Consider the following 27,520-nt stretch of genomic DNA (forward strand, 5'->3'; position numbering starts at 1 on the left):
CTAGAAGGGGAAGAGACGTTCAATAAATCTACAGTACTTCTATTGACTGGCTAATTGAAAGACTATTTTAGGATGAATTTCATTTTTAAATCTGAATTTGTTTCAACCCATTAAGATGGACATTTTATTCGTAGGGGATGAGGGTTTCTTTAAAATTAACTGGACTGTAAAGATGTGAGTCTTCAATATATATTACTGCTAATATTGGATTTCCAATTCACAGAGTAGAAGAATGGATTTGAGGGAAGAATATATTTGTAGACAACTGATAGAGCATATGATAAATTATGTGAAAGAATAGACATTGCTCATTATAGAACATTAATCAAGGTGGCTTAATATCATTTCATTAAAGGTCTCAATTCTAGACCATATTAACAAGGGTCAGGTCTCACTGTCTCTGAAATGGCTATGGAAATTTCTGGGTGATACTTAACTCCTTCAGAGATGTCAGAACTTGGAACTTTTGTTTCAAATTAGATTATTAATTTAGACTGAATTAGTGTGTGTGTGTGTGTGTGTGTGTGTGTGTGTGTGTGTGCGTGTGTGTGTCACAAAAGAAAAGTTCAACCAAGCATTTGCTTGGGGCAGAGGGATCGTTCTTAAAGTGGATCTACCTTTGAGACCACTATGGACATGTTGATCTGTGTGGAGAGGATGGGAGTTTTGACCGATCACAGCTGGAGTTGAGCAGCTTGCATGTAACTTCAGCGATTAGAGCAGTGTTTGGCACGTAGTAAGAACTTAACGAATACCACAGGAAAACCCCAAACCTCCTAGGTCAATTAAATCCAAGATCACAAAATGTACTGTATTTTCTTGTTCATTTGACCATCTGGAATTAACATTCATGAAAGTATTATTTTTATGAGTAAAAGTACTGTAAAGCATTACGTTGATTTTGATGCTATCTTAATTGGAGGACTGAGGTATGCCTATATACAGATTAATGCAGCATCCCATCTAAAAACTGGGAGTACATTCCCACAGCACCTATGTACCTATCCATCATATATTTATATTAATGTCTGTCTCCCTCTCTAGACTATAAGCTCGTTGTGGGCAGGACATGTCTACCAACTCTGGTAGCTTAGATTTTCCCAAGCACATAGTCCAGTGCTTTGCACACGGTAAGTGCTCAATATGATTGATTGAGTCAGTCACTGAGGATGAGCAAACATGGCCTACTGCTATCATGAAAGGGGCCTCTCTTTTGAGCAAATACTTCATAATAATAATGCTAATAATGGTATTTGTTAAGCTCTTGTTATGTGCCAAACACTGTTCTAAGTGCTTGGGTAGATACAAGGTAATCGAGTTGTCCCACTTGGGGCTCACGGTCTTAATCCCCATTTTACAGATGAGGTAACCGAGGCAGAGAGAAGTGACTTGCCCAAGGTCACACAGCTGATAAGTGGCGGAGCTGTGGTGAGAACCCACGACCTCTGACTCCTAAGGCCGGGCTCTTTCCACTAGGCCACACTGCTTCTCCCTGCTTTTCATAAGGGGGCAGGGGTGCAAAAATCAAATATGGCAACCTGTGAGCTGACTTTAAGCAATATGCCTGCAACTGTGGATTTCACATTAGTCTTTGTATTTGAGTGTGAGTGGGACTGAAATCTTCACCATCCGTGGGGGAATCTTACTTTTAAAATAAATTTGGAAAAGCTACCAGCTCTTGCTATTATCTTTATTTAGATTACATTTGTTTCACCTATTTAATACTTGTTTCAGCTATTCTGAAAAGTCCATTTGCTAAGCAATAGAGGAAATTTAAAACTAACTTACTGATTGGCAATTGATTGCATTTCTTAGAGATGATTTTATACTGTGGCCTAGTAATAACTTCCCATTTAGTTTGGTGAGATATCTATTTCACCCAATATGAAGGATTTCACTAATGTGGTATTAAACTCTAAGCCTATTAGCAGTTATATAAGAATGTACTATTACTTTCCTTTTTTCTGTAGGTAGCTTTCATAGTCTAGGCTTTTTTTAATCATATGTACTGACTTTAAATTTTCAAAATGATCTATGCTTCATTGTGACTTTTTAGTAGACGGGGATGGTTGTATGTGCCTTTACAGAAGCTAGCCTCAAGCATTTTTTAAGAGACAGAGCTAAAAGAATCTGCATTCCATATAAAGAATTTGGGTTCATGATGAGAATTAATCCAGTTAAGAAAAATATCTTGACGTGATTTCTAGCACTTAGAGGGATAAGAGCAGCAAGCATTGGTGGCATATTTTACCCAGAGCCCCAGCTTAATTCTATTCTTTCTATAATTGTGAATGTGTTAAGAAGACTTTTCTACTAGTGTTTGCCCTCATACCACCTTTTTCAAAAGCTGGATACTGAATGAAAATATTCTCTTCAAAAGCCTTTATTTGATATGCTGCATCTTTTACATGCACCTTTGCTAGTTTTTCCAGTAAATTCAGTGCTTAGTACAGGGCCTGACACATCGTAAGCACTTGACAAATACCATAATAATAATAATTATTATTAACTTAATTGGGAAATGCCTATGTTTTTCCAACTCACATGTAATAGTAGTAGTATTAGTAGCAGCACTTAACTGTAACCTGCACTGTATTAGGAAAGTTCAGAATAACAAAGTGACATACTTCATGCACACAAGGCACTTATACTGTGGGAGAGAAAAATAGACACATATACTGACAGTATTGAATAGTATCTTTGTCATCTGGCTATTCAGTCATCCTAATATCTCCTATCAATGTTTTGGTGTTATTGACTCTGCTGAAATTCATTAATTTAATTATGGTACTTGCTTACTATGTGCCAAGCATTGTTCTAAGCGCTGGGGTAGATACAAGTGAAGTTGGGCACACTCCCTGTCCCCCAGGGGGCTCACACTCTTAATCCCCATTTTGCAGATGAGATAACTGAGGCCCAGAGAAGTTAATAATAATAATAATAATGGCATTTATTAAGCACTTACTATGTGCAAAGCACTGTTCTAAGCACTGGGGAGGGTTAAAAGGTGATCAGGTTGTCCCACGTGGGGCTCACAATCATAATCCCCATTTTACAGATGAGGTGAAGTGAAGTGACTTGCCCAAGGTCACATAGCAGACATGTGGCGGAGGCAGGATTAGAACCCAGGTCCTTCTGACTCCCAGGCCCATGCTCTAACCAGTTAAGTCACGCTGCTTCTCAAATGGGTTTAAGGAAATGCACACTTGGTGTATTTGAAAGTACTTAGATTTTTTTGCTTGATGCATGCATCTGCCTTCAACAATGTTTATTTTTTTACCCCTCTTTAAATGAGCAAAACAGGGGCATGCACCCTTCTTTGAAAAGTAGTTTGGTATCTGAATTTTAATCACTCAGAAAAGCAAACATCACTGGTGATACAGAAAGCTGGTTTTGTGGCAGGATTTGACCTCATGTTTGTGACATTCCTTCTTATCTTCATGAAGATTAGGACTTGATAGATTTAAAATACCACTTATTTACTGATCTGAAATGATTAAAACCGGCAACTGAGACTATCTTCAGGTTACAACCTTCATGTGCAATAATTAAAAGGTAGTACTTTATTATGGAGGTACATAGAAGCTTGATTCTGGGTTAGCAGGTTGGTCTAGTGGAAAGAACACGTTGGGAACCAAAGCATGATGTAGTGGATCGAGCAGGGACCTGAGAGTAAGAAGGTCATGGGTTCTAATCCTGGTTATGTTGCCAACTTGTACTTCCCAAGCACTTAGTACAGTGCTCTGCACACAGTAAGTGCTCAATAAATATGATTGATTGATTGATTGACTCCACCACGTGTCTTCTGTGAGACCTTGAGCGAGTCATTTCACCACTCTGTGCCTCAATTACCTCAGCTGTAAAATGGGAATTGAGACTGTGGGCCCCACATGTGTCCAACCTGATTTGCTTGTATCCACCCCAGTGCTTAGTACAGTGCTCGGCATATAGTAAATGCTTAACAACTATCACAATTATTATAATTATTATTATTAAAAGACCGGGTTCTAATTCTGGCTCCACCACTTGTCTGCTGTGTTGTCTTGGGCAAGCTACTTAACTTTTCTGTGCCTCAGTTCACTCATCTGCAAAATGGGAATTCAGTGCCTCTTCTCCCTCCTACTTAGACTGAGAACCTCATGTGAGACCTGATTACCTGCTATCCCCCCCAGTACTTAGTACAGTGCTTGGCACATCACAAGCACTTAAAAATACCACAGTTATTATTATTAATTCTATTATTTTTGCTTATAATGGATTAGCTATTTCCTGCATTTTTTCAGCGTTGATCTTTGATTAGCACACCAATATTTTATTATATTGGAAAAGCAGTGCAGTCAGGTCATTTATCAAGTCTAGCAAGAACAGCATTGCAGTGTCTATCAGTTCTGACTTGCGATACCCCTGCTGGAATTTGCACTGTTGCGTTTGTGTCTTTTTTACTCAAAGCCCTAATTACTTACTATTGCTTCAGCTAAATCTGTATTTTTTTTTTTTTTTTGCTGGAAATGTTCGTCCTTTGAAGTAGATGGGGCGGATCCAATACTGACTGCCCTATCTGGTTTTATAGAGAGAAATTCTGCAGAGTGCCAGCCAAGTAAATGGCTTTACAGCTAGGTCATTTAAGACCTGTTTTAATGGACTGCCTTGGGAATCCTGGGGTCAGCAGGTTTTCCTCCTTGATGGACTGTATTTCATCCTCTGTGGCCTTACTAAAACTTTCCCTCCTCAACTGAGACTCTGTTAAAAAAAATTACAAATCCTAAGAGATAAGGGAACAAAAGATGTATTATCCCCCTTTATTGATCAAAAGAGCCCAATCTTGGGGACATTTAACATCTCATGCTTTAAGGGTTCCATTTTAATCCTCTAGTTCCAGTGCCCCACCCACACCAGTAGAGATAGCAGTCAAGAAGAATAATGGACTAATCAGGAGTCCCACCTGGTGCGGCAAGTTTACAGAAGAAAAAGGTTGTGTTCTATATTTCAACCTCAGCCAAATGGATTTCAATAGATTCATATAAAATCCGACAAACAGTGCAATTCCAAGGCCCCCATTTGGGTCATTGAAGATGAGATTCAGTTCTAGGTCCCCTCCTATTCTCCTTCTACAGCCACTCCTTTGGAGAACTTATTCACTCATATGGCTTGAACTACCCCCTCTATGTGGATGATTCCCAAATCTACACCCTTCAGCCCTGATCTCTCTCCCTCTCTGCAGCCTCACATTTCCTCCTGCCTTCAAGACATCTCTACTTGGATGTCCTGCTGTCACCTCAAACAACATTTTTAAAGCAGAACTTTTTATCTTTCCACCCAAACCCTATCCTTCTCCTGACTTTCCCATGGCTGTAGATGACACCCCCATCCTTTCTGTCTCTCAAGCCCATAACCTTGGTGTTATCCTTGGTCTTGCCTTCTCTTTCATCCCACAAAATCAGTCCACCACTAAGTCCTGACTGTTGGACCTTCAAAACGTTGCTAAAATCCACCCTTTCCTCTCCATCCAAACCGATACCATGTTAATCCAAGCCCTTATCCTACTCCACCTTGAATATTGTATCAACCTCCTTGCTGATCTCCCTGTCCCCTGACTCTCTCCCCACTCTAGTCCACACTTCACTCTGCCGAGAGGATCATTTCTGCACAGAAATGTTCAGACCATGTCCCACCACTCCTCAAGAACCTCCAGTGGTTTCCCATCCACCTCAACATCAAACAGAAACTCCTCACCGCTGGCTTTAAATCACTCAATCAACTTGCCTGGTCCTACCTCGCCTCGCTAACTTTCCTAATACAACCTAGCCTGCATACTTCGCTCCTCTAATGCTAACCTTCCAAATGTACCTCAATCTCACCTATCTCACCATTGACCTCTTACCCACGGCCCGCCTCTGGCCTGGAATGCTGTCCCTCTTCACGTCCCATAGACAATTAGTCTCCGCCCCCTTCAGAAACTTACTGAAGGAACATCTTCTCTGAGAGGCCTTTCCTAAGTCCTCTTTTCCTTTTCTTCCACTCCCTTCTGGGTCGCCGTGACTTGCTCCCTTTATTCAGCCCCCCTCCCAGCCGCAGTACACTTATGTACATAGGTTTAATTTTATTTATTCATAAGAATGTCAGTCTCCCCCTCTAGACTGTTGTGGCGAGGGAATATGTCAGTTATATTGTTGTACTGTACTCTCCCAAGCGTTTAGTATAGTGCTGTGCATACAATAAGTGCTCAGTAAGTACAATTGATTGACTGACTGAGATTGCATATGTTTCTACATTAAGAAGCAACGTGGCCAGGTGGAAAGAGGTCTGGGACCAGACCATATGGTCCTTGTGGACAGGGAATGTGTCTTCCAACTCTACTGTGCTGTACTCTCCCAAGTGCTTAGTACATTATGCAGCATACAGTAAGACCTCAGTAAATACCGTTGATTGATTTCTGACCCCAGCTCCACAAATTGCTTGCTATGTGACCATGGGCAAGCCACTTAATTTTTCTTTGCCTCAGTTTCCTCATCTATAAAATGGGAATGAAATACATTTTCTCCCTCCCTCTTAGACTGCGATCTCCAGGAAAGAAAGGGACTGTGTTTGACCTGCTTACCTTAAATCTACTGCAGCGCTTAGTGCAAAGCTTGGCACTTAGTAAGTGTTTGACAAATGCCACAATTATTACTATTGTTATTTAGAGTTAGAAACATGTGGAATCTGAATTATTTTTAGTGGATATTTGGTACATTGCTCTATTTTAATCATCCCTCAAGTATCACTATGCTGTTGGACTTGGTGCTTGGGTCTGCTCTCCAGAAATAATTGTGAGTACAACTATTTTCCCATGAAATTAAGACATTCCCAAAACTTAAATGGGATGAGAATTTGGCCTCTTTCCTGGGATAAGGAAAATGTCATTAAATTACTTCTAGAACCGAGTTCTAAAAGTAGACAGCCATACAGCTTCTGCTGGGTTTATTTTTAATGAAAAGAAAAACAGAGCCAGAATTTGCTGTTGTCACTCTCAGGAAATTGTGCACACTCTGTTTATTCCAGAAGAAAATACTGTTTTGGGCATCAGGCCAGCTTACACACTAAAGTGACTTGGATTCCTTAAAAACTCATACTTGAAGGGGAAAATGTAAATGGACATTTGGGCCCACGTATTTGAGTACAATAGGGAAGAATGACTGTAGCATGGCCTCACAAATGAATTTCCAAATTAATGTTTAGGCTGAGAGCCTAGGGGAAAAGTAAATCTGTGGTTGATGCGAATGATGTATTTATTTCTTAAGAATCGGGAGGTCAGTTTGCAGCTGGTCTGCCAGGGCTCTCTCCTCCTCACTTGGAGGGGTCCGAATACTCCACAGGTAAGACGGATACGGTTTGAAAAGAGAGCCCCGGACTCCTGGTAAACTATCAAAATCAGGATCGTCTCTGTAGTTGAGGTTTCAGCTCTGCGTACGGCTTCTCTTTTCTATTTCTAGGCTTCGGTTTGTACTTCTGACATCTCCAGAATGAACCGAGTTGTGATATTTTGGTGAGCCCGGGTAGCAAGCGTGCGTTAGTAGGATGCCAGCAAACAGTCTGGGATAACTGAAGCTAGCAGAGTTAACGTGGAGTCGCGCCTGCCTCCCGCTTTCTCGTCCTCCCCGTTATAGTGAACCAAGGAGCTGGAGTTTACAGCCACAAGGCACAGCCCCCCTTGGCACCATATGGCCAAGGCGGTTGGCAGTAGATGGTCGCCCACTTTCTGCCCGTTTGTGAGTTCGGTTCGGCTCTCGTTTTTTCTCCTGTTCGGATGCCCTGTGGCTTGCCAGCCTGGCTCTCGGTGAACTGCCCTCGGAAGGAGACCGTTGGATTACTGCCTTCAAATACTTGGTGCAGTCGCCCCATGGCAGGCTCAGGCTGACTCCTAGCAGAAAAACGAAACGAAACGACCAAACAAAAGCCAGTCGGGCGCGGAAAACTGACTCCCAGGGCGGGCCCCCTCGGTGGTCGTTGGCAGGGACTGGCCCTCCACCCGAGGCCCAAAGCCACGCTGGCCCTGCCCGTCCCCCAGTGCCCGGGGAAGGACCAATCGATCAATCAATCAATCGTATTTATTGAGCGCTTACTGTGTGCAGAGCACTGTACTAAGCGCTTGGGAAGTACAAGTTGGCAACATATAGAGACAGTCCCTACCCAACAGTGGGATCACAGTCTAGAAGGGGGAGACAGAGAGGGCGAAAGTGCAGGGCTGGGAGGGGGGCGAAGGAAGGGGGTCTTTGGGCGCTGGGAGGGAAGGTGAGAAGACCCCTTGTTTGGCCCGCTGGGGGGGCTAGTTAGGGGAAGGAGGGGAACCTACAACCCCCGGTTCCTCGCCCCCTCCCCACGATGTCTCGCCACCGTACCCTCCCCACGCCCTCGGGAAAAGTTTGGGATGGGGAAGCCCGTGGAGGCTTTCAGAGTGGCAGGGGAGGGGGTCCGCTCCCATATGGTGGGCAGGGATTTTACGAGGCCCGGTGCCCCTCCGGGGGACGGGGTGCCCTATCAGTACCCCTCCTGCGTCACAAGAAGCCCCAGGCCCCGGGGGGGGGGGTGGGGGCAACAGGCTCCCTCTGGACCTGGAAGGGCATCCCCCTGCCCAGCCCCCTCCCCTTTTCTTGGCCCTGTCCCCGGTCCTTCTGCTGGGTCCGAGTCGGCTGGGAGAGTGCGGGCTCCCCTCCCTTTCTCCTGCTGGCCCTCTCCCTCCCCCCCGACCCCGGAGCCAGCCGCCCCCCGCCCGCTCTGGGCATGCTCCGGGGCCGGCCGGGCACACCGAGCCGGGGAGCAGCCGGGCACCGGGGACCGGGCACAGGGAGTCGGGGAGGAGCCGGGCACGGGCGACCGGGCGCAGGGAGCCGGGGAGCAGCTGGGCACAGGGAGCCGGGCACACGGAGCCGGGGAGGAGCTGGGCACAGGGAGCCGGGCACAGGGAGCCGGGGAGGAGCGGGGCACAGAGAGTTGGGCGCAGGGAGCCGGGGAAGGGCAGGGAGCTGAGGAGAAGCCGGGCACAGGGAGCCAGGGAGTAGCGGGGTACAGGGAGCTGGGCGCAGGGAGCTGAGGAGGAGCCGGGCACAGGGGGCCGGGGAGGAGCCGGGCATACGGAGCTGGGTACAAGGAGCCGGGCGCAGGGAGCCGGGGAGGAGCCGGGGCGGAGCCGGGCACAGGGCCGGACATAGGGAGCCCAGAAGGAGCCAGGCACAGGGATCCGGGCGTAGGGAGCCGGGCACAGGGAGCCGGGGAGGAGCCGGGAGCAGGGCAGGGCATAGGGAACCGGGCACAGGGAGCCGGGAAGGAGCCGGGCACAGGGCAGGGCATAGGGAACCGGGCACAGGGAGCCGGGGAGGAGCCGGGCACAGGGGGCTAGGCACAGGGAGCCGGGGAGGAGCCGGGCACGAGGAGCCGGGCGCAGGGAGCCTGGGAGGAGCCTGGCACAGGGAGCAGGGCGCAGGGAGCCGAGAAGGAGCCGGGCAAAGGGGGCCGGGCACAGGGAGCCGGGGAGGAGCCGGGCACAGGGAGCCTGGGAGAAGCCGGGCACAGGGAGCCGAGAAGGAGCCTGGCACAGGGAGCCGGGCGCAGGGAGCCGAGAAGGAGCCGGGCACAGGGAGCCGGGGAGGAGCCGGGCACTGTGGGCCGGGCGCAGGGAGCCGGGCAGGAGCCGGGCATAGGGATCCTGGGAGGAGCCGAGAAGGAGCCGGGCACAGGGAGCCGAAAAGGAGCCGGGCTCAGGGAGTCGGGCACAGGGAGCCAGGAAGGAGCCGGGCACAGGGGGCCGAAAAGGAGCCGGGCTCAGGGAGCCGGGCACAGGGAGCCAGGGAGGAGCCGGGCACAGGGGGCCGGGCGCAGGGAGCCGGGGAGGAGCCGGGCACAGGGGGCCGGACTCAGGGAGCCGGGGAGGAGCCGAGAAGGAGCCGGGCACAGGGAGCCGAAAAGGAGCCGGGCTCAGGGAGCCGGGCACAGGGAGCCAGGGAAGAGCCGGGCACTGGGGGCCGGGCGCAGGGAGCCGGGGAGGAGCCAGGGAGGAGCCGGGCACAGGGGGCCGGGCACAGGGAGCCGGGGAGGAGCCGGGCACAGGGGGCCGGGCACAGGGAGCCGGGGAGGAGCCGGGCACAGGGATCCTGGGAGGAGCCGGGCACAGGGAGCCGAGAAGGAGCCGGGCACCGGGTGCCGGGGAGGAGCCGGGCATAGAGAGCCGGGGCGGAGCCGGGGCGGAGCGGGAAGGCGGGGGCCGAGAGGAGCGGGCGGCGGAGGCGCCGGCAGTCCGTCCGGAGGGGCGGCCCCGCGGCCCCCGGGCCCCAGCACCCCACGGACACTCGGGCCAAAGTTTCTGGGGTCCGGTCCCGGGCTCGGAGGGGGCGGGCCGGCCGGACCATGGGCACCCTGCGCGACCTGCAGTACGCGCTGCAGGAGAAGATCGAGGAGCTGAGGCAGCGGGACGCGCTCATCGACGAGCTGGAGCTGGAGCTGGACCAGAAGGACGAGTTGATCCAGAAGCTGCAGAACGAGCTGGACAAGTACCGCTCCGTCATCCGGCCCGCCACGCAGCAGCAGCAGCAGCAGGCGCAGCAGCAGGCGCAGCAGCAGGCGCAGCAGCAGCAGGCGCAGCGCCAGGCGCAGCGCTTAGCGCAGCAGCAGGCCCAGCAGCAGCAGCAGCAGCAGCAGCAGCAGCAGCAGGGCGGGGGGCCCGCGGGGCTGCAGGGCGAGCCCAGGACCAAGCGGCAGGCCATCTCCGCCGAGCCCACCGCTTTTGACCTCCAGGACCTCAGCCACGTCACTCTCCCCTTCTACCCCAAGAGCCCACAGTAAGCGGCCGGAGACGGGGCAACCCGGTGGGGGGGAACGGGGGGCAGGCAGGCGGGCGGAGGAGGATGCCCGGTGCCACCCATCCTCGCAACCCGCACCTCTCAGCCTCCCAAACAGGTGTCCCTTCTCGGACGCTCCTCCCGGGCCCACTCGTGCCCTCTCTGCCCCATCCGCTGGCCCGCGTTCTACCCGCCTGGTCCCCACTTCGGGGCGGAGAGAGGATAATAACGATAGCAAGTGTTAAGCGCTTACTATGTGCAAAACACTGTTCTAAGCGCTGGATGCCCGGTGCCACCCTCCCCCCAGCTCGCCCCTCTCAGCCTCCCAAACAGGTGTCCCTTTTGGACGCTCCTCCTGGGCCCACTCGTGCCCTCTCTGCCCCATCCGCTGGCCCGCGTTCTACCCGCCTGGTCCCCACTTCGGGGCGGAGAGAGGATAATAACGATAGCAAGTGTTAAGCGCTTACTATGTGCAAAACACTGTTCTAAGCGCTGGATGCCCGGTGCCACTCTCCCCGCAGCTCTCAGCCTCCCAAACAGGTGTCCCTTTTGGACGCTCCTCCTGTGCCCACTTGTGCCCGCTCTGCCCCATCCGCTGGCCCTCGTTCTGCCCGCCCGGTCCCCACTTAGGGACGGAGAGAGGATAATGATGATGGCAAGTGTTAAGCGCAAAACACTGTTCTAAGCGCTGGACGCCCAGTGCCACCCTCCCCCCAGCCCCCAGCTCTCAACCTCCCAAACAAGTGTCCCTTTTGGACGCTCCTCCTGTACCCACTTGTGCCCGCTCTGCCCCATCCGCTGGCCCTCGTTCTGCCCGCCTGGTCCCCACTTAGGGACAGAGAGAGGATAATAATGATGGCAAGTGTTAAGCTCTTACTATGTGCAAAACACTGTTCTATGCGCTGGATGCCCGGTGCCACTCTCCCCCCAGTCCCCAGCTCTCAACCTCCCAAACAGGTGTCCCTTTTGGACGCTCCTCCTGTGCCCACTTGTGCCCTCTCTGCCCCATCCGCTGGCCCTCGTTCTGCTCTCCTGGCCTCACTTCGGGGCGGAGAGAGGATAACAATGACGGCATGTGTTAAGCGCTTACTATGTGCAAAACACTGTTTTAAGCGCTGGAGCACTGTTCTAAGCGCTGGGCACTGTTCTAAGCGCTGGATGCCTGGTGCCACCCATCCTCGCAACCCGCAGCTCTCAGCCTCCCAAACAGGTGTCACTTTCGGACGCTCCTCCTGGGCCCACTCGTGTCCTCTCTGCCCCATCCGCTGGCCCGCGTTTGCCCGCCTGGTCCCCACTTCAGGGAGGAGAGATGATAATAACGATGGCAAGTGTTAAGCGCTTGCTATGTGCAAAACACTGTTTTAAGCGCTGGGGCACTGTTCTAAGGGCTGGATGCCCGGTGCCATCCTCCCCCCAGCCCGCAGCTCTCAGCCTCCCAAACAGGTGTCCCTTTCGGACGCTCCTCCTGTGCCCACTTGTGCCCTCTCTGCCCCTTCGGGTCCCCACCGCGGGCGGAGAGAGGATAATAATGATAATAATAATAATAATAAGAATGGCATTTATGCAGCGCTTACTAGGTGCAAAGCACTGTTCTAAGCGCTGAGGAGGTTACAAGGTGATCAGGTTGTCCCACAGGGGGCTCACAGTCTTAATCCCCATTTGACAGATGAGGGAAGTGAGGCACAGAGAAGTGAAGTGACTTGCCCAAAGTCACACAGCTGACAATTGGCGGAGCCGGGATTTGAACCCCCGACGTCTGACGCCAAAGCCCGGGGTCTTTCCACTGAGCCACGCTGCTTCTCATATGTGTTAAGCGCGTACTATGTGCCAAGCACTGTTCTAAGCGCTGGAGCACTGTTTTAAGCGCTTAGTACTGTGCTCTGCACACAGTAAGCGCTCAATAAATACGATTGAATGTTCTAAGCGCTGGGCACTGTTTTAAGCGCCGGTTGCCCGGTGCCACCCCTCCCTAGCCCGCAGCTCAGCCTCCCAAACAGGTGTCCCTTTCGGACGCTTCTCCTGTGCCCACTTGTGCCCTCTCTGTCCCTTCCGCTGGCCCAAGTTCTGCCCACCCCGTCCCCACTTTGAGGCGGAGAGAGGATAACAGATAACGATGATGGCATGTGTTAAGCGCTTACTATGTGCCAAGAACTGTTCTAAGCGCTTAGTACAGTGCTCTGCACACAGTTAGCGCTCAATAAATCCGGTTGAATGTTCTAAGCGCTGGGCACTGTTCTAAGCGCCGGTTGCCCGGTGCCACCCCTCTCCAGCCCGCAGCTCTCAGCCTCCCAAAGAGGTGTCCCTTTCGGATGCTCCTCCTTTGCCCTCTTGTGCCCTCTCTGCCCTTTCTGGGCGACGCGACCCACGGTGACCCTGGTTCTGCCCGACCGGGGCAGAGGAGGCCTTCTCCCCCCCCCCTTCCTTTGCCCGCAGAAACCCGCAAATGTCTGGGGCTTTAGACTGTGAGCCCACTGTTGGGTAGGGACTGTCTCTATATGTTGCCATCTTGTACTTCCCAAGCGCTTAGTACAGTGCTCTGCACACAGTAAGCGCTCAATAAATACGATTGATTGATTGATTGATTGATTGATTGGGGCCAAACCCGGGACCCCCCTGGTCCGGCGGCTCCCGCAGGCTGCGGGAGAGGAGGGTCCTCGGGTGGGCTAGTGGGTAGGGACCATCTCTAGATGTTGCCAATTTGTACTTCCCAAGCGCTTAGTGCAGTGCTCTGCACGCAGTAAGCGCTCAATAAATACGATGGAATGAATGAATGAATGAATGAATGGGCTCAAATCAATCTGGAAAGTCCAGATCTCTGTCAAACATAAGCCAAGACAAGGCAAGACAGACTGGAAAATCTAGAGTCCTTTACCGCTTTCCCCTCCGTTACACCCAAGTGCTTAGTACAGCGCTCCGCCGTCAAGCGCTTAGCACAGAGCTCTGCACACAATAAGCGCCCATTAAATACGATTGGATGGATGAAGAGACAGTCGCAGGGTTCCCCTAAGGAATTTATGCTGGACGGGGGACGGGTAAATGAGCAGACTAGATGGGTCCTGAATCCTAAGTGGTCTTAATAATGTAGATGGACTGAGGCTTCTTAACGCTCCTGGGTTGGGTAAGTGAGCAATTTATAGCTTAGCCCTGTTCACGGGGAGCATATAACTTGGCTGAAAATTTTGGCTAAAAACTTGACGTTGAAGAGGAAAGCTTCCTTAGAATAATAGGAGTGATGAAAGAAATCCACCCTTATTAATAAGCAAACGTGAAGCGAGAATTAAAGCAAACGCCTGGCCATGTAATTACGGGGAAATGTTTAAATTAAGGAGAATTTGTATTCTCCTCTCCTCTGCACCCATGGTACTAATAGTCGGTTTGAAGAGCTCTCATTATCAAAGCCCAACGGGCTAAATAAATTAAGAGGAAATAGAGGGTGTATGATAACCCGGTTTGTATTAAGAGAGTGCTCAGTCCATATGTGCAGAATGTGTGAGCCCCCGAAGCCTTGCTGATGTTCCAACAGACAACTGAGAGCTTGGTTGGTTCTTCTAATTAAGAAATACAGCACCTGCTGTTCATCAAATGTGCAGCTCCTCGTTCTTTGAGTAGGAGTTTGAGGAATAGCTCCTATTTTGTAAGGGTTTGATGGGTGTTGGAGGAAAGATAAATATTTTTCTCCAGTGACCCGAGTTCTTTCTGGAGGGGGGGGGGTGGTTGGGGGGCATTAGGGGAAGGAAATCATAATTGCACCCTGAGCTCACTTTAACTTTCTCTCTGTTAATGAACGGTATCTAGTGACAAGCATGCCTGTTTAATGATGTGCATGGGCGTTCTTTTGGGCCAAGTTTGCGTAATGAAAAAGTTACCAGTGACAGCTGTTTGAATAGCTCCCAGTTCTATGGCATCTCATTCTGGTTTATGTAGACTTTTGGACTAGCACATGGAACAAACCCATCCATTTATAAACAGAGAGGTTAGTAGATTTCAGATAGACAGTGACCAGTCTAAACAATGACTCAGATCCAGTGTTCTTGGATTTGGGGAAGAGTAGTGATTTTGAGGGGCGGACTAGGAAGAGGCTCGAAATAAGGAATTGGTTTGATGCTTAGAAGCTTGCTTCCAACTGGAATTTAAAACAAATAAATTAAAAGGAGGAAAGAATGAAGGTGGGAAATGGTCTTAAGGTTGAAAACAGTGCACAGTTTTTCAGTCGCTTAAATTCTGCGGTCGAATCAACTTGAAAAATTCTATATTTTGGGGTATTCCAGAAATGGTGAGCTTTTTCTGAAAATTATGTTGTGAGAGTGGTTTTTTACCAGACTTTCAGGTCCCAGAAGGGAGTCACCTGATAGGACTGACAATAGAGTGATTTTCTAGCCAGAGAAACTTTTGAAAAAATATCTGTTCATTTTTTTTATCCTCACAGTAATAGGTTACACAAGTCGAATTGATTTTACTGCCCAACTGCACCTTTCGTAGCAAAAAGATTTAGAGCCTTTATGCAGCATATTTAATACTGTTTGAATGATTATCTCACAGATCTTCAAATGTTTAATTTATCGAGATCATGCAGACCCAAAAACTTGAATAAACTAGCTTTGGTCAAAACACACTTAAATAAAATGACTTTGCAGTCTTCCTAGAAGTTAATGATTATTGGTATTTCATCCCAAGGTAGTTAAAATTACTCATCCTAAACTTTTTCACAGATCGTGTTAATGGTGAGTAGACATCATCATAAAAATCTAAGTATCCAAGGAATTGATTTCTTTGTGCACATTAGTTTTCAATTCTCTTTCCATTAGATTCAGATCACTGCTTTTCCACTGTTCTGTGTAATTATGTGGCATATCCAAAGGTATTTGCCTGGTTTGTCTTGTCATTCGTAACAGTTTAGGTTTTCCTGCTTTTCCTAATTCAAAAGAATCCCAGGCTGTGTGCTCAGTGAAGCTCATGAAATCAGATTGGTGTAATGATTCCTGCTGACATTTTCCTTAGAGCATTTGTGGTTGATGCCAGGAGAGAAGACTCTCCCAGAATGATTTTTTAGGGATTGCTCAGGATCTTCTGATAGTAGAGGCTGGTCCCATGCGAACATTGTAAAATCAGGTCATTCTGGCCAGTATGTTGTGACACGTGGGTGGAGCTTTCAGTCTGATTTTCCTGCACTGCTCTATAGAAAGAGATTGTGGGGAGCAGTGAAATTGAAGAGGTCAAAGAGCAGATGAGCGGTCCAGAGCCCATAGAACATTTTCCTCAAATAGTATATATGGAATATGTGTTGCCAACTTGTACTTCCCAAGCGCTTAGTACAGTGCTCTGCACGCAGTAAGCGCTCAATAAATACGATTGATGATGATGGAATTGACTAGTCTTTACCAAGAAACAAAACCAGTACGACTATTCATTTATTCATTCAAACATATTTATTGAGTACTTACCGTGTGCAGAGCACATATAAGAGATTAAAGCGATTGAACCATGTGGACTTACAGTTAATTATCAGGGTTCACTAAATAGCTCACCTAACACTTCATCAAAGTTACTTCATTTTAGAATTGCCTCTCCAATCTGTAATACCGCAAAAGTTTCCAGCCGTATAGAATATCCAAAACCACATGTGGTCACTAAATAGCCATGATTCCTCCAGGTAGCTGTACTTTGCTTACCTAGATATACGCTGTCATTTTGGTTCTATCATAGTTCCCTGAATTTCTTCATAAAATAGAACTCGGCACTGTTAGTTGCGGTTTTTTTGTTTTGTTTTGTTTTTTTAACCCCAGAGTTAGTTGCATTTGGGAAGAGGTTGAAATGAACCGTTAAGTTCGCTTAAGCTGTGGAATATTCAGTCAGCCAAGAAAATGAAAGGGAACAATATATGAACTGAGAACTCTGAATGTTATCATCACGTTGCAAAACAGCTCCTAACTTCAGACATCTACAGTTCCTGCCATGAAATCCAGTGTAAACTTTATACTCAAATACTGTTTTGGGACAGGAAAATGATGACTTAAGAATTTGCAGTGTTTTCTTCATGGCCTGATTTGACATATTTTGTTTGAAAATTTGGTTTAGGGAATGGAGACATTTTAAAACCTGGGTTTCATCAGTTATTGACAGGGCTTTCCAATCTCCCTTCATTTGTGAAAACAAGTTCCAAGGGACTTGGGCAATTCTTAAATTCTTAGAGTTCACAGACAGTTTTGATAATTACTTAATAGCTTGAGGATACACCCCAAGGTTTTTGAATCACATTTTTTATCACTATGGAAATGAATTCGGTAATTTGTTTGTGATTGAAGTTATCTCTCTGAAGTTATCTCCCTTTACCTGTGGGAGATCGGTTTTGGAATCTTCTCCTTATCAATCACGTTAACTGTTCCTAGATGATCTAGTCTTAGTAGTAGTCTAAGGTTTTTTAGATGGTATCGTACTGATCAACATGTTTCAGTAACTGAATTTCCAGTTTCACTCATTCAGTAGTGCTCGATTCTGTCAACCCAGGTACACTGTATAAAATCAGATTCCCAGCAAATTTAGATAAAATGGAAATCGGTAGGAATTGAATCTAAGGATTTTGTTATTCCTCCAACTTATTTTTTGATGTGCGGGCATATTGAGTTCCAAGTTACTCTAATGTAATCTTGGGCTAAGCTTTCACCCCTCAAGTCTAAATGTGTTATTAATCGAAGTAAGGGTCATTCCAGTCTACAGAATGATGAGTGACACAGTGTGATCACACATCCCTAAAACTGGGGATTGAGTGAAAACACTGACAAATCTTTACATAGAGAAGATCTAGTTAGTGTCATGGGAATTTAAATGGTCAGTTTCCTCAGTCCGTTGAGCCACATTTTTGGACTTGCGCTGCTTGTTATTTCTCTGAGCAGGATTTGGAACCATAAGGGGAAAGGGTAAAGGAAGGCAGACGATGTTTCTATTGTTGCTGTTGGCAGGTTATAAGGCATATGGGCACATTTTTTTTTCTGTCGGCCTAGCAATGGTGGGGGCTCCATGGTTTCCTAGCAACCAGAATCCAACACAGGGCTGCTGGTCTTTCTGCCACCTCAGCTTTTAGGTGCCATTGCCCATTCTACTGAACCAGTCCCGCTGCTAACACTTCCAACTCTCTGACATTAACCTTCACGTGACTCAGAACTCTCTGAATGCCAGACAGTAAAATAAACAAGCACGTTCCTAAGGCAGTAGTTACCCATGCTAACAACAGCTTATTAGCCAGTTATAGCTGTGGCATTTTGAAAACTCATCTGGGGGGAGGGGGGAGCTGAGGTTTGCCTGCCACCCCTGTCAGTGACAACCACTCCCCACTCTCTCTCTTCCCCTTGCATCCTGATTTCAGTCCCTTTCTCCTTTTGTTAACCATCATGCCTGGTCTCTGATGCAGTGTGTTGCTGTCCCTTGCCTGACATCTCTTCTGATTTCTTTCAGGTGAACTTAGATATAAGCAGCTTATGTGAATTATCTGGAGCTCAATGGAGAAAAAAAATAGTCCAAGGATTAAAAAGAATCTGTCAGTTAATATAAACAAACAATAGCATAAAGCAGCTCCTAGTCATGTGAAACAGATGTTCAGGAGCAGGTGGGACATTACTACACTTAGGGAGGGCCTCCTGCTTTCATTGTCTTGTTTCCTGTCCAGATTCTCTAACCATGGTTATTAATATAAAATGACAGGAGTATTGAGTGAGAACAGATGTGTTCTAGGGATATGAAAAAGGACTCCATAGTCTAACAACATCATCAAGAAGCAGAGAAGCCTAGTGGAAAGAGCACAGAGTCAGAGGCCCTGAGTTCTCATCCCAGCTTTACCATTTACCTGCTGTATCGCCTTGGGCAAGTCACTGCTTGGTGCATCAGTTTCCTCATCTGTAAAATGGGGATTAAATGTCAGTTCTTCCTCTTACTTGGACTGTGAGACCAATAAGGGACAGGGACTTGTGTCCAAACTGATTATGGTATATCTACCACAGTACTTAGTACTGGGCTTCCCCCTCTAGACTGTAATTCCCCCTCTAGACTGTAAGGTCATTGTGGGCAGAGAATATGTCTGTTATATTGTGATATTGCATTCTCCCAGGTGTTTAGTATTGTGCTCCGCACACCGTAAGTGCTCCGAAAATACGATTGACTGACTGCTTGGCACGTAGTATTAACTATTGTTACTATTACTATTATTATTATTTGGGATCCATATATAGATGAGACAGAGGGAGAGAGAAGAGAAGGAGAAAGGACACATGAGAAATAATGAGTGTGTGTGGGCTAAGGCAAAAGCTTTGAGAAAGACAATATGAGGTTGGGGAGGAAAGGACTTGGGGGCACAATGGGCCAGAGATAAAGGGCTTGAGGGACGTGGAAGAAGCAGTCCCCTAAATGGGAAGAGGCATTTTAAGGAGAGGGAATTGTGGGCCATGGGACTCAAAGATTTGAGGGCAAAAACAATTAAAAAGATACTGAATTGTCTTCCACTAAGTGAAGGAAGGCATCCAGAGTCTTCCTCATAAAGTACTGATTTAGAAAACAGACAGGATCTTCTAGATGAGCTAGAATCCTGGGATATATGAAGGGAGAGACAGACTTGTAAGTCCTGAGGAAACAGCAGGGAAGAAAGACAGTTCCCTGATTCAAGAGGGGAAGGTAAGAGACTGCTGTGTTTGTGTGCAAGAAAGAAAAAAGAAAATGAGACCTGTGTTCAGAGAGTTTCAACCAAAGGGGAGGGAGGAATCTGGAAAGAATTAGAATAGAGGAGCAGTGTGGCTTAGTAGATAGAACATGGGCTTGGATGGCAGAAGGACCTGGGTTCTAAACCTAACTCTGACACTTTCCTGTTGTGCGATCTTGGGCAAGTCACTTTCTCTGTGCCTCAGTTACCTCAACTGTAAAATGGGGATTAAGACATGAGCCCATGTGAACAAGGACTGTGTCTTACTTGGTTAGCTTGTACCTGCCCCAACTCTTAGTAAAGTGCCTGGAACATAGTAAGCTCTCAAAAAATACCATTAGAAAAAAAGGAAGGGAAAAGGCCAGTAACCAAGGTGTTTTCGTTCTAAGGGCTTACGTGCCTCATGCTTTGAATTGGAGGATCTCTGAGCTCAGGACTCATTGAGGGTGAAATCTGGGTGCAGTGGGTGCAGATGTGGCTGAACATTCTCTGTTCTGTTCAGAGGAAGAGCAGACACATGCTTTGCTGCCGCACCAGTGCGGTCCAGAACACCCTAGCTGCTCCTGTTTCTTTTTTCAGATTTCCTCTTGGCCTTCCAGTCCTCCAGAAGTCTCTGTTCATGGAGAGACGGATACTCCTCACCCAATGGCCCCGATCTGATAAATCTTACCAGCCAGCCAGCCGAAAGCTTCTTTTGGCTACTGTGTGACAAACCATTCTCCGTCACGGGGAATTTGCCAAATCAGTATGGACATTTCATCAATTTATGCAGGAGGAGTACTGAGGAATGATTTACTCCACATCCAAGATAGAATTTGCATAGACTTATTTACTGTTCCGTGGGGCAAGCTACTCTCTTGCTCACCTTGAGAATCAGCAGAATCTCAGGGATGGTAACCACTCATACTTGCCCCTGAGGCTTGGCAGCTAATCCACTTTGTCTAATCCCTCATGCTTCTGGAGCTGTCATCGTCCCCTCTGGTCTTGGAGTGAATCCGGTGCAGTTCCAGGTTGCAAATTTGCCAAAGCCATGTAGTCTCTAGTGATGGTAGGCTGCTGACGTTTTCGTCAGTCAGAAACTTCGGCTACTGGTTCTTTAAGTTCCTCACTGGGATCTTATGGTCTTTGCTGTTTGGTTTTAGCTTTTTCCTGCAAGAACTGCCTAAGCAGCAGGTGTGTTCTGTCAGCTGCCCATAGACATAGCTGAGGGACACACGCCTAAGGGGAAGATGGGCAAGTTCCCTCCCATGGCAGCACAGTACTTGTAGCTTTTCTTTCTCTGGTATGTGATGTCCTGGGAGCCAGCTGAAGGTTTTTCGATAGATATTTTGCCCTTTTAAGGCAAACGGCTGGAGCCTGGGCCTGGGTTGCACTTTGAAGCCGCCTGCAGCAAAAGGAAGGAGGAGAACGAACCTCCAGACAGTTTGGTTAAGTGCAAACATCCAGAATTCTCTGGGGATGGCCAGGAGGGGCTGCTGAACCTGCCACTGGAATGGCATTCTGAACCTGGAGGGGGAAATCGCTTGGTTTTGGACCACCACCAACAGCCCACATTTTTATTCTTAGTCCTGCTCTGGCATTCAGCAAAGGGCTTCCCGTTAATCTCATGAGAGAAGCAGTGTGGCCCAAAGGAAAGAGCCCAGGCCTGGGAACCGGAGGACCTGGCTTCCGATTCCAGCTCTGTCACGTGCCTGGGCAAGTCACTTAACTTTTCTGTGCTTCAGTTCCCCTCACCTGCAAAGTGGGGATTCAATATTTGTTTTTCCTCCTACTTAGACTGTGAGCCCCATGTGGAACCTGAATCTAACCCGTGCTTAGAACAGTGCTTGACACGTAATGAGTGCTTAACAAATACCAGTTTTTTTTGTCTTTATAAACTCTCTAAGATGGTCCTAATTGTTTCTGATATTTAAATTTGTAATTTAATCATTATTTCCTCGGGCTAGGATTAGCAAAATACAGTGTTTTATACGTGAGATGAAATGCCTAATATAATTGCAAATACTTTTGATGAAAATAAGCTTCTTATAATCAGTGTCAATGATGATGCCTCTCTTTTCCCTTTTGCCCCTCCCTCTAAAAGATGAAAATGTATTCAGCAGACTAGGAGCACATAAAGCATGCAGATGTAATGAGAATGGCTGAGGACAGGGACATTTATCTCATAATGAAATTAATCTTAAGAAAAACAACCTCTTTCATTGTGAATTCAGTCTCATGTCCGGGGTTGGTTTATTGGACCTAAATGCTAGGGACGATATGACATGAATTAGCAACCAGAAGAAGCAAACACACCAAAGAGAACGTGTGTATTAGCACACTTCTATTCAGGAGTTTGAAGCTGAATGACTTTGAATGTTGGTCAGAGCAAAGGGTATTCCAACTTTTTTCCCTGGATACATGAAGCGCCTGCCTTTGAGAATCTTTGCACCGAGAGAGAATTTAAAAGGTACATAGTCTATTTACAGGCTGGTTTCCTAAAAAAATGTGCAATTTTAAGTAAAACCAGAGGAGATTTGCTCTGTAGGTACAAGCCTGTTGTAGCTGCCTTCTGGATATATTAAAGGTAAATAGGGAACAGGTTTCCAAGGCTACATGTTATTCATGACAGCGGGCAAATATTTTCCACCCTAGCAGTGTGGTTTTACTTAAGGATTCCAATGGACTCTGTAAATGCTAACTAAGTTGGTAGGAAGTAAGAGCGAAGCATTTGCTATTCCTAGAGATGGGGAAATATTCTTTCCAATACTAATAAGTTGTATGATTTTTATTGAGTTCTTACTACAGGCTAAGCATTGTGCTGGGCCCTACGTTAGTTATAAGATATCAGAACAGACACAGTCTCTGTTCCACGTGGGGCTCAAGACCTAGGAAGGAGAAAGACCAGGTATCTTATACCCATTTTCAAATGAGGAAGCTGAGACACAGGTTAAGTGACTTGCCCAAAGTCACATGGCAAGCCAATCAGTCAATCAATCAATCAATCAATCCTTTTATTTCAGATGAAGAAGCTGAGGTGCAGGTTAAGTAACTTGGAGAAGCAGCGTGGCTCAGTGGAAAGAGCCCAGGCTTGGAGTCAGAGGTCAGGGGTTCAAATCCCGGCTCCACCAACTGTCAGCTGTGTAACTTTGGGCAAGTCACTTAACTTCTCTGTGCTTGTTACCTCATCTGTAAAATGGGGATTAAAACTATGAGCCCCCCGTGGAACAACCTGATCACCTTGTAACCTCCCCAGCGCTTAGAACAGTGCTTTGCACATAGTAAGTGCTTAATAAATGCCATCATTATTATTATTATTATTGCCCAAAGTCATATAGCAAGCCAATCATTTAAAGATCATTTAAAGTGGCTCCACCAATTGTCAGCTGTGTGACTTTAGGCAAGTCACTTAACTTCTCCATGCCTCGGTTACCTCATCTGTAAAATGGAGATTAAAACTGTAAGCCTCCGGTGGGACAACCTGAGCACCGTGTAACCGCTCCAGCGCTTAGAACAATGCTTTGCACATAGTAAGCGGTTAACAAATACCATTATTATTATTTATCATTATTATTTTGGGGAAACAGCATGGCTCAATGGAAAGAGCCTGGGCTTGGGAGTCAGAGGTCGTGGGTTCTAATCCCAGCTCTGCCACTTCTCAGCTGTGTGACTTTGGGTAAGTCACTTAAATTCTCTGTGCCTCAGTTCCCTCATCTGTAAAATGGGGATTAAGATTGTGAGCCTCACGTGGGACAACCTTGATTACCTGTTATCCCCCCAGTGCTTAGAACAGTGCTTGACACATAGTAAGCGCTTAACAAATGCCAACATTATTATTATTTTTATTATTAATGGTATTTATTGAGTGCTACTGTGTGCAGAGCACTGTACTATGCCCTTGGGACAGTACAATACAATAGAATTGGTAGACGTGTTCCATGCCTTCAGTGACCTCACAGTAAAGGGGGAGGAATCAGACAAACGAATAAATAAATCACATATCTCAAATAAGTGCTCTGGGGCTGATGGTAGGGTGAATACAGATCTTAAGTACATAGACAACACAGAAGGGAGGAGATGTTGGGGATTGAGGGCTTAAATCAAAGCTTAGTAAGGCTTTGAAGGTGGGGAGAGTGGTGGCTTCTTTTTGTAGCTTAGTGGAAAGAGCACAGGCTTGGGAGGCAGAGGACGTGGGTTCTAATCCCGCCTCCACCACTTGTCTGCTGTGTGACCTTGGGCAAACTACTTAACTTCTCTGTGCCTCAGTTTCCTTATCTATAAAATGGGAATTAAACTGTGACCCCCACATGGCACAACCTGATTAACTTGTATCAAGCCTAGTGCTTTGAACAGTGCTCAGCACATAATAAGCGCTTAACAAATACCATCACTTCCAGTCACTGTACTAAACCCTGGGGTAGATACAGTAATAATAATAGTAGTAATTATGGTACTTGGTAAGCACTTAATATGTGCCTAGTACTGTTCTAAGTGCTGGAGTAGATACAAGCTAATCAGGTTGGACCCAATCCCTGTCCCACATGGGGCTCACACACTTAATCCCCATTTTACTGATGAGGTAACTGAAGCCCAGAGAAGTTAAGTGATGTACCAAAGGTCACACAGCAGACACATGGCAGAGCCAGGATTAAAACCCACGTCCTTCTTACTCCCAAGCCTGTGCTCTATCCACTAAGCCACGCTGCTTCTCATATTAGGCATTGTCTCTGACCCACATTGGGTATTACAGTCCTAATTCCCATTTTACAGATGAGATAATTGAGGTACAGAGAAGTGAAGTGACTTGTTCAAGGTCACAGACCAGACAATTGGCAGTGCTGGGATTAGAACCTAGGTCCTCTGAATCCCAGGCCGGTTCTCTTTCCACTAGGCTGATTTGGTGAATTTGGAAGGGAAAGAAGTTCTAGACCAGAAGGAGGATGTGAGAAATGGGTCAGTGGCAAGACAAATGAGATAAGGGAAAGGTGGTGCTAGAAGAGCAAAGTGTGGGGCCTGGGCTGTAGTAGGAGATCTGTGAGGTAAGGTAGAAGGGGGCAAGCTGATTGATTTCTTTAAAGCCAATGGTACGGGAGATTCTGTTTGATGTGGTGGTGGATGGGCAACCACTGGAGGTCAATGATAGAGCTGGGGTAAGAGCCTGCGTTGCTTGACTCCCAGTTCCAAGCCCTCTCCACTAAGCCACACAGCCTTCTCCAATTTAGATGATTTATTTTGCATCACCGTGTGGTCTAGGAAGAATTCCAAATGGTTCCACGTCTTTCGCTCTCAAATATACTCTTTAGTATTAGACTAGGGGTTTTAAAAGGTTGCTCCTTTTCAAACGTAAAGAACTGTAATGCTAGTTAGTCATTTCTATTGTACGGCATCCCATTTCACAACAGCGTGGCCTAGTGAAAAAATCATGGACTTGAGAGTCAGAGGACCTGAGTTCTAATCCTGCCTTCACTACTTTGCTGTGTAACCTTGGGCAAGTCACTTAATTGCTCTATGCCTCAGTTTCCTCAACCGTGTGATCCCTATGTGGGCTACTGTATTCATTCATTCAGTTGCATTTATTGAGCACTTACTGTGTGCAGGGCACTGTACTAAGCACTTGGGAAGTACAAGTCGGTAACATATAGAGACAGTCCCTACCCAACAATGGGCTGTGTCTTGTATCTACTCCAGTGCTTAGTACAGTGCCTGGCACATAGTAAGTGCTTGACTAATACCACAGTTATTATTAGTCAACAAATTCCTTAGCTATTTTGCAGAACATCATGTGATTATGGTATTAAAGTCCCAACAGTTTGAGGATGAAAAATGAAATAATGTGTAAAAAAATTCTTATTTGGAATACACCATATTTTTACAGTTTGATTGTAGCCATAAATTATGGTTTTGATGGTAGTTTTAACTGGACCCTAAGGAAATTAAAAAGGACCGTTGTGTCAAAGGATAACAATGAGAATGTGAAGTTTCCTTCCCTGGATTTCTTGTTACTGGTGAAGTAGAACATGAATTACTCACACTCTAGTAGAAAAGCAGCTTGGCTAGTAGCAAGAGTCTGGGCTTGGGAGTTAGAGGACCTGGGTTTTAATCCCAGTTCTGCTTCTTGTCTGCTGGGTGACCTTAGGCAAGTCACTTAACTTCCCCTTCTCTGCGCCTCAATTCCCTCATTGCAAAATGGAGATTCAATTCCTGTAATCCCTCCTATTTAGATTACGAGCCCCATGTGAGACCTGATTATCTGGTATCTGCCCCAGCACTTAGTTTAGTGATTGGCACATAGTAAGCACTTAAATACCATTATTATTATTATTTTTTCAAGAGGCTGGTTATAAATACCATTATTATTATTATTATTATTATTATTGTTATTCAAGAGGGAAGATGTGGAATGCCATATTCCTGTCATTAAAAAGCCAACTTTCTCTAATCATTAGTGAGGGAGGAATTTTGGACTTAGATTGAAATTGTGCTGAGTTGACAGGGAGTCATCACGTCCCCTTGTTGAAAAATATGAAGCTACTTGTAAAAGGAAGGTGAATTATTTTCTAAACCTGTTATGGCAACTCATATCAGTTTGTGAAGAAACTAAGTTGAATATGCAAGAGAACCTGCCTCAGAACATACACTTCCTAGGATAATATGCTTCTGACATTCAGTAACATATTCTTCATCTTAAGATATGGTACTTCATTATTATGAAGCTATCTAGGGAACTAAAACATGAGATACCTAACTTGAAGATAGCTAAGAAAGTGGATGGTAGTATTAACCTATGTTGTGGATCTGTACAGGTTTTTTTTCCCCTTGGAGCATTTTTTTCCATGAGGAATATTTTCATTCACTTTTCAGAAATAATGGCCTTCTCCCAAAGAGTTTGAGGCAGTGTCCAGAGAAGAGTCAGATGCTCAAAATTCCAAATATAGAAGGGACTAGTGTTAAAACTCATTGTTTAGTGTAAATAAAAGAGCACTTTTTAAATTCGGAAAACTTTATCTGTAAATGGTGCATTTTATTAGGCCTTAAAGCCCACTTTCAAAATAAATGGATCCTTATCATCTGACTTTCTTTACAGTTTTATTCAACTCCAGGCTGGTTTTGTTTTTGTACTTAATGACTTGTCTACATAACAGTAAATGCACATTGGGTAGGCCTAACTGGGGTATATGTTGTTAGTATGTTTGGTTTTGTTCTCTGTCTCCCCCTTTTAGACTGTGAGCCCACTGTTGGGTAGGGACTGTCTCTATACGTTGCCAACTTGTACTTCCCAAGCGCTTAGTACAGTGCTGTGCACACAGTAAGCGCTCAATAAATATGATTGATGATGATGATGATGATATGAGTGAGTAAGACATTTGTTACTTTTTATGGAAATGATTTCTTCCTATCCTTTTTATTCGGATATTTGCAGGGAAGTGTTCTGATCAAGCCTACTGAGTCAATCCATCAGTAACATTTATTGAGCATTTACCATGAGCAGAGCATTCATTCAGTCATTCAGTCGTAATTATTGAGCGATTACTGTTTGCAGACCACTGTATTCAGTGCTTGGGAAGTACAATTCAGCATCAAATAGAGACAATCCCTGCCCAAAACGGGCTCACAGTGCTCAAAGGGATAAAATACAGTAGATACAGTCCCTGTATTCATTCATTCAATCATATTTATTGAGCACTTAATGTGTGCAGAGCACTGTACTAAACGCTTATAAAATGGAGATTACAATTTAGTGGGGAAGGAAGGCAGACAATAAAATAAATTACAAGCATAGGACACAAAGTATGAGGCTATACTCATAAATGTTCTGGGTTTTATGAGGCTATATTCATAAATGTTCTGGGTTTGGGGGTTGGGAGAATATTAAAGTGCTGGGCGTATGAACATAAGTGGCCCAAAGGGGAAGGTGAATAGGGTGGGGGATATGAGGGGTTAATCAGGGAAGACTTTCTGGAAGAAATTTTTTTATAGAACTTTCAAGGTGTGAGAGTAATGGTCTGTTGGATAAGAGGAGGGAGTGAGTTCCATGCAGGAGAGAGGG

The 27,520-nt window shown here is 46.4% G+C and overlaps 1 protein-coding gene across 2 annotated transcripts in view; it reads left to right on the forward strand.

The window, feature by feature from the left end:
- Positions 1-27,520, forward strand: part of PRKG1 (protein kinase cGMP-dependent 1) — a 1,213,342-nt gene that overhangs the window by 70,719 nt on the left and 1,115,103 nt on the right. The window contains exons 1-2 of one of the 2 annotated variants that reach the window (XM_038744170.1): positions 10,335-10,569; positions 10,684-10,811. The exons of the other annotated variant lie outside the window; for it this stretch is intronic. Coding sequence (XP_038600098.1) covers positions 10,381-10,569; positions 10,684-10,811 — 317 coding nt within the window. The 5' untranslated portion in view covers positions 10,335-10,380. Of the gene's footprint in view, positions 1-10,334; positions 10,570-10,683; positions 10,812-27,520 lie in introns of those variants that run through there. 2 annotated transcript variants of the gene reach the window in all.

The sequence above is a fragment of the Tachyglossus aculeatus genome, chromosome 3, assembly GCF_015852505.1.
Source record: "Tachyglossus aculeatus isolate mTacAcu1 chromosome 3, mTacAcu1.pri, whole genome shotgun sequence".
Lineage (NCBI taxonomy): Eukaryota > Metazoa > Chordata > Mammalia > Monotremata > Tachyglossidae > Tachyglossus > Tachyglossus aculeatus.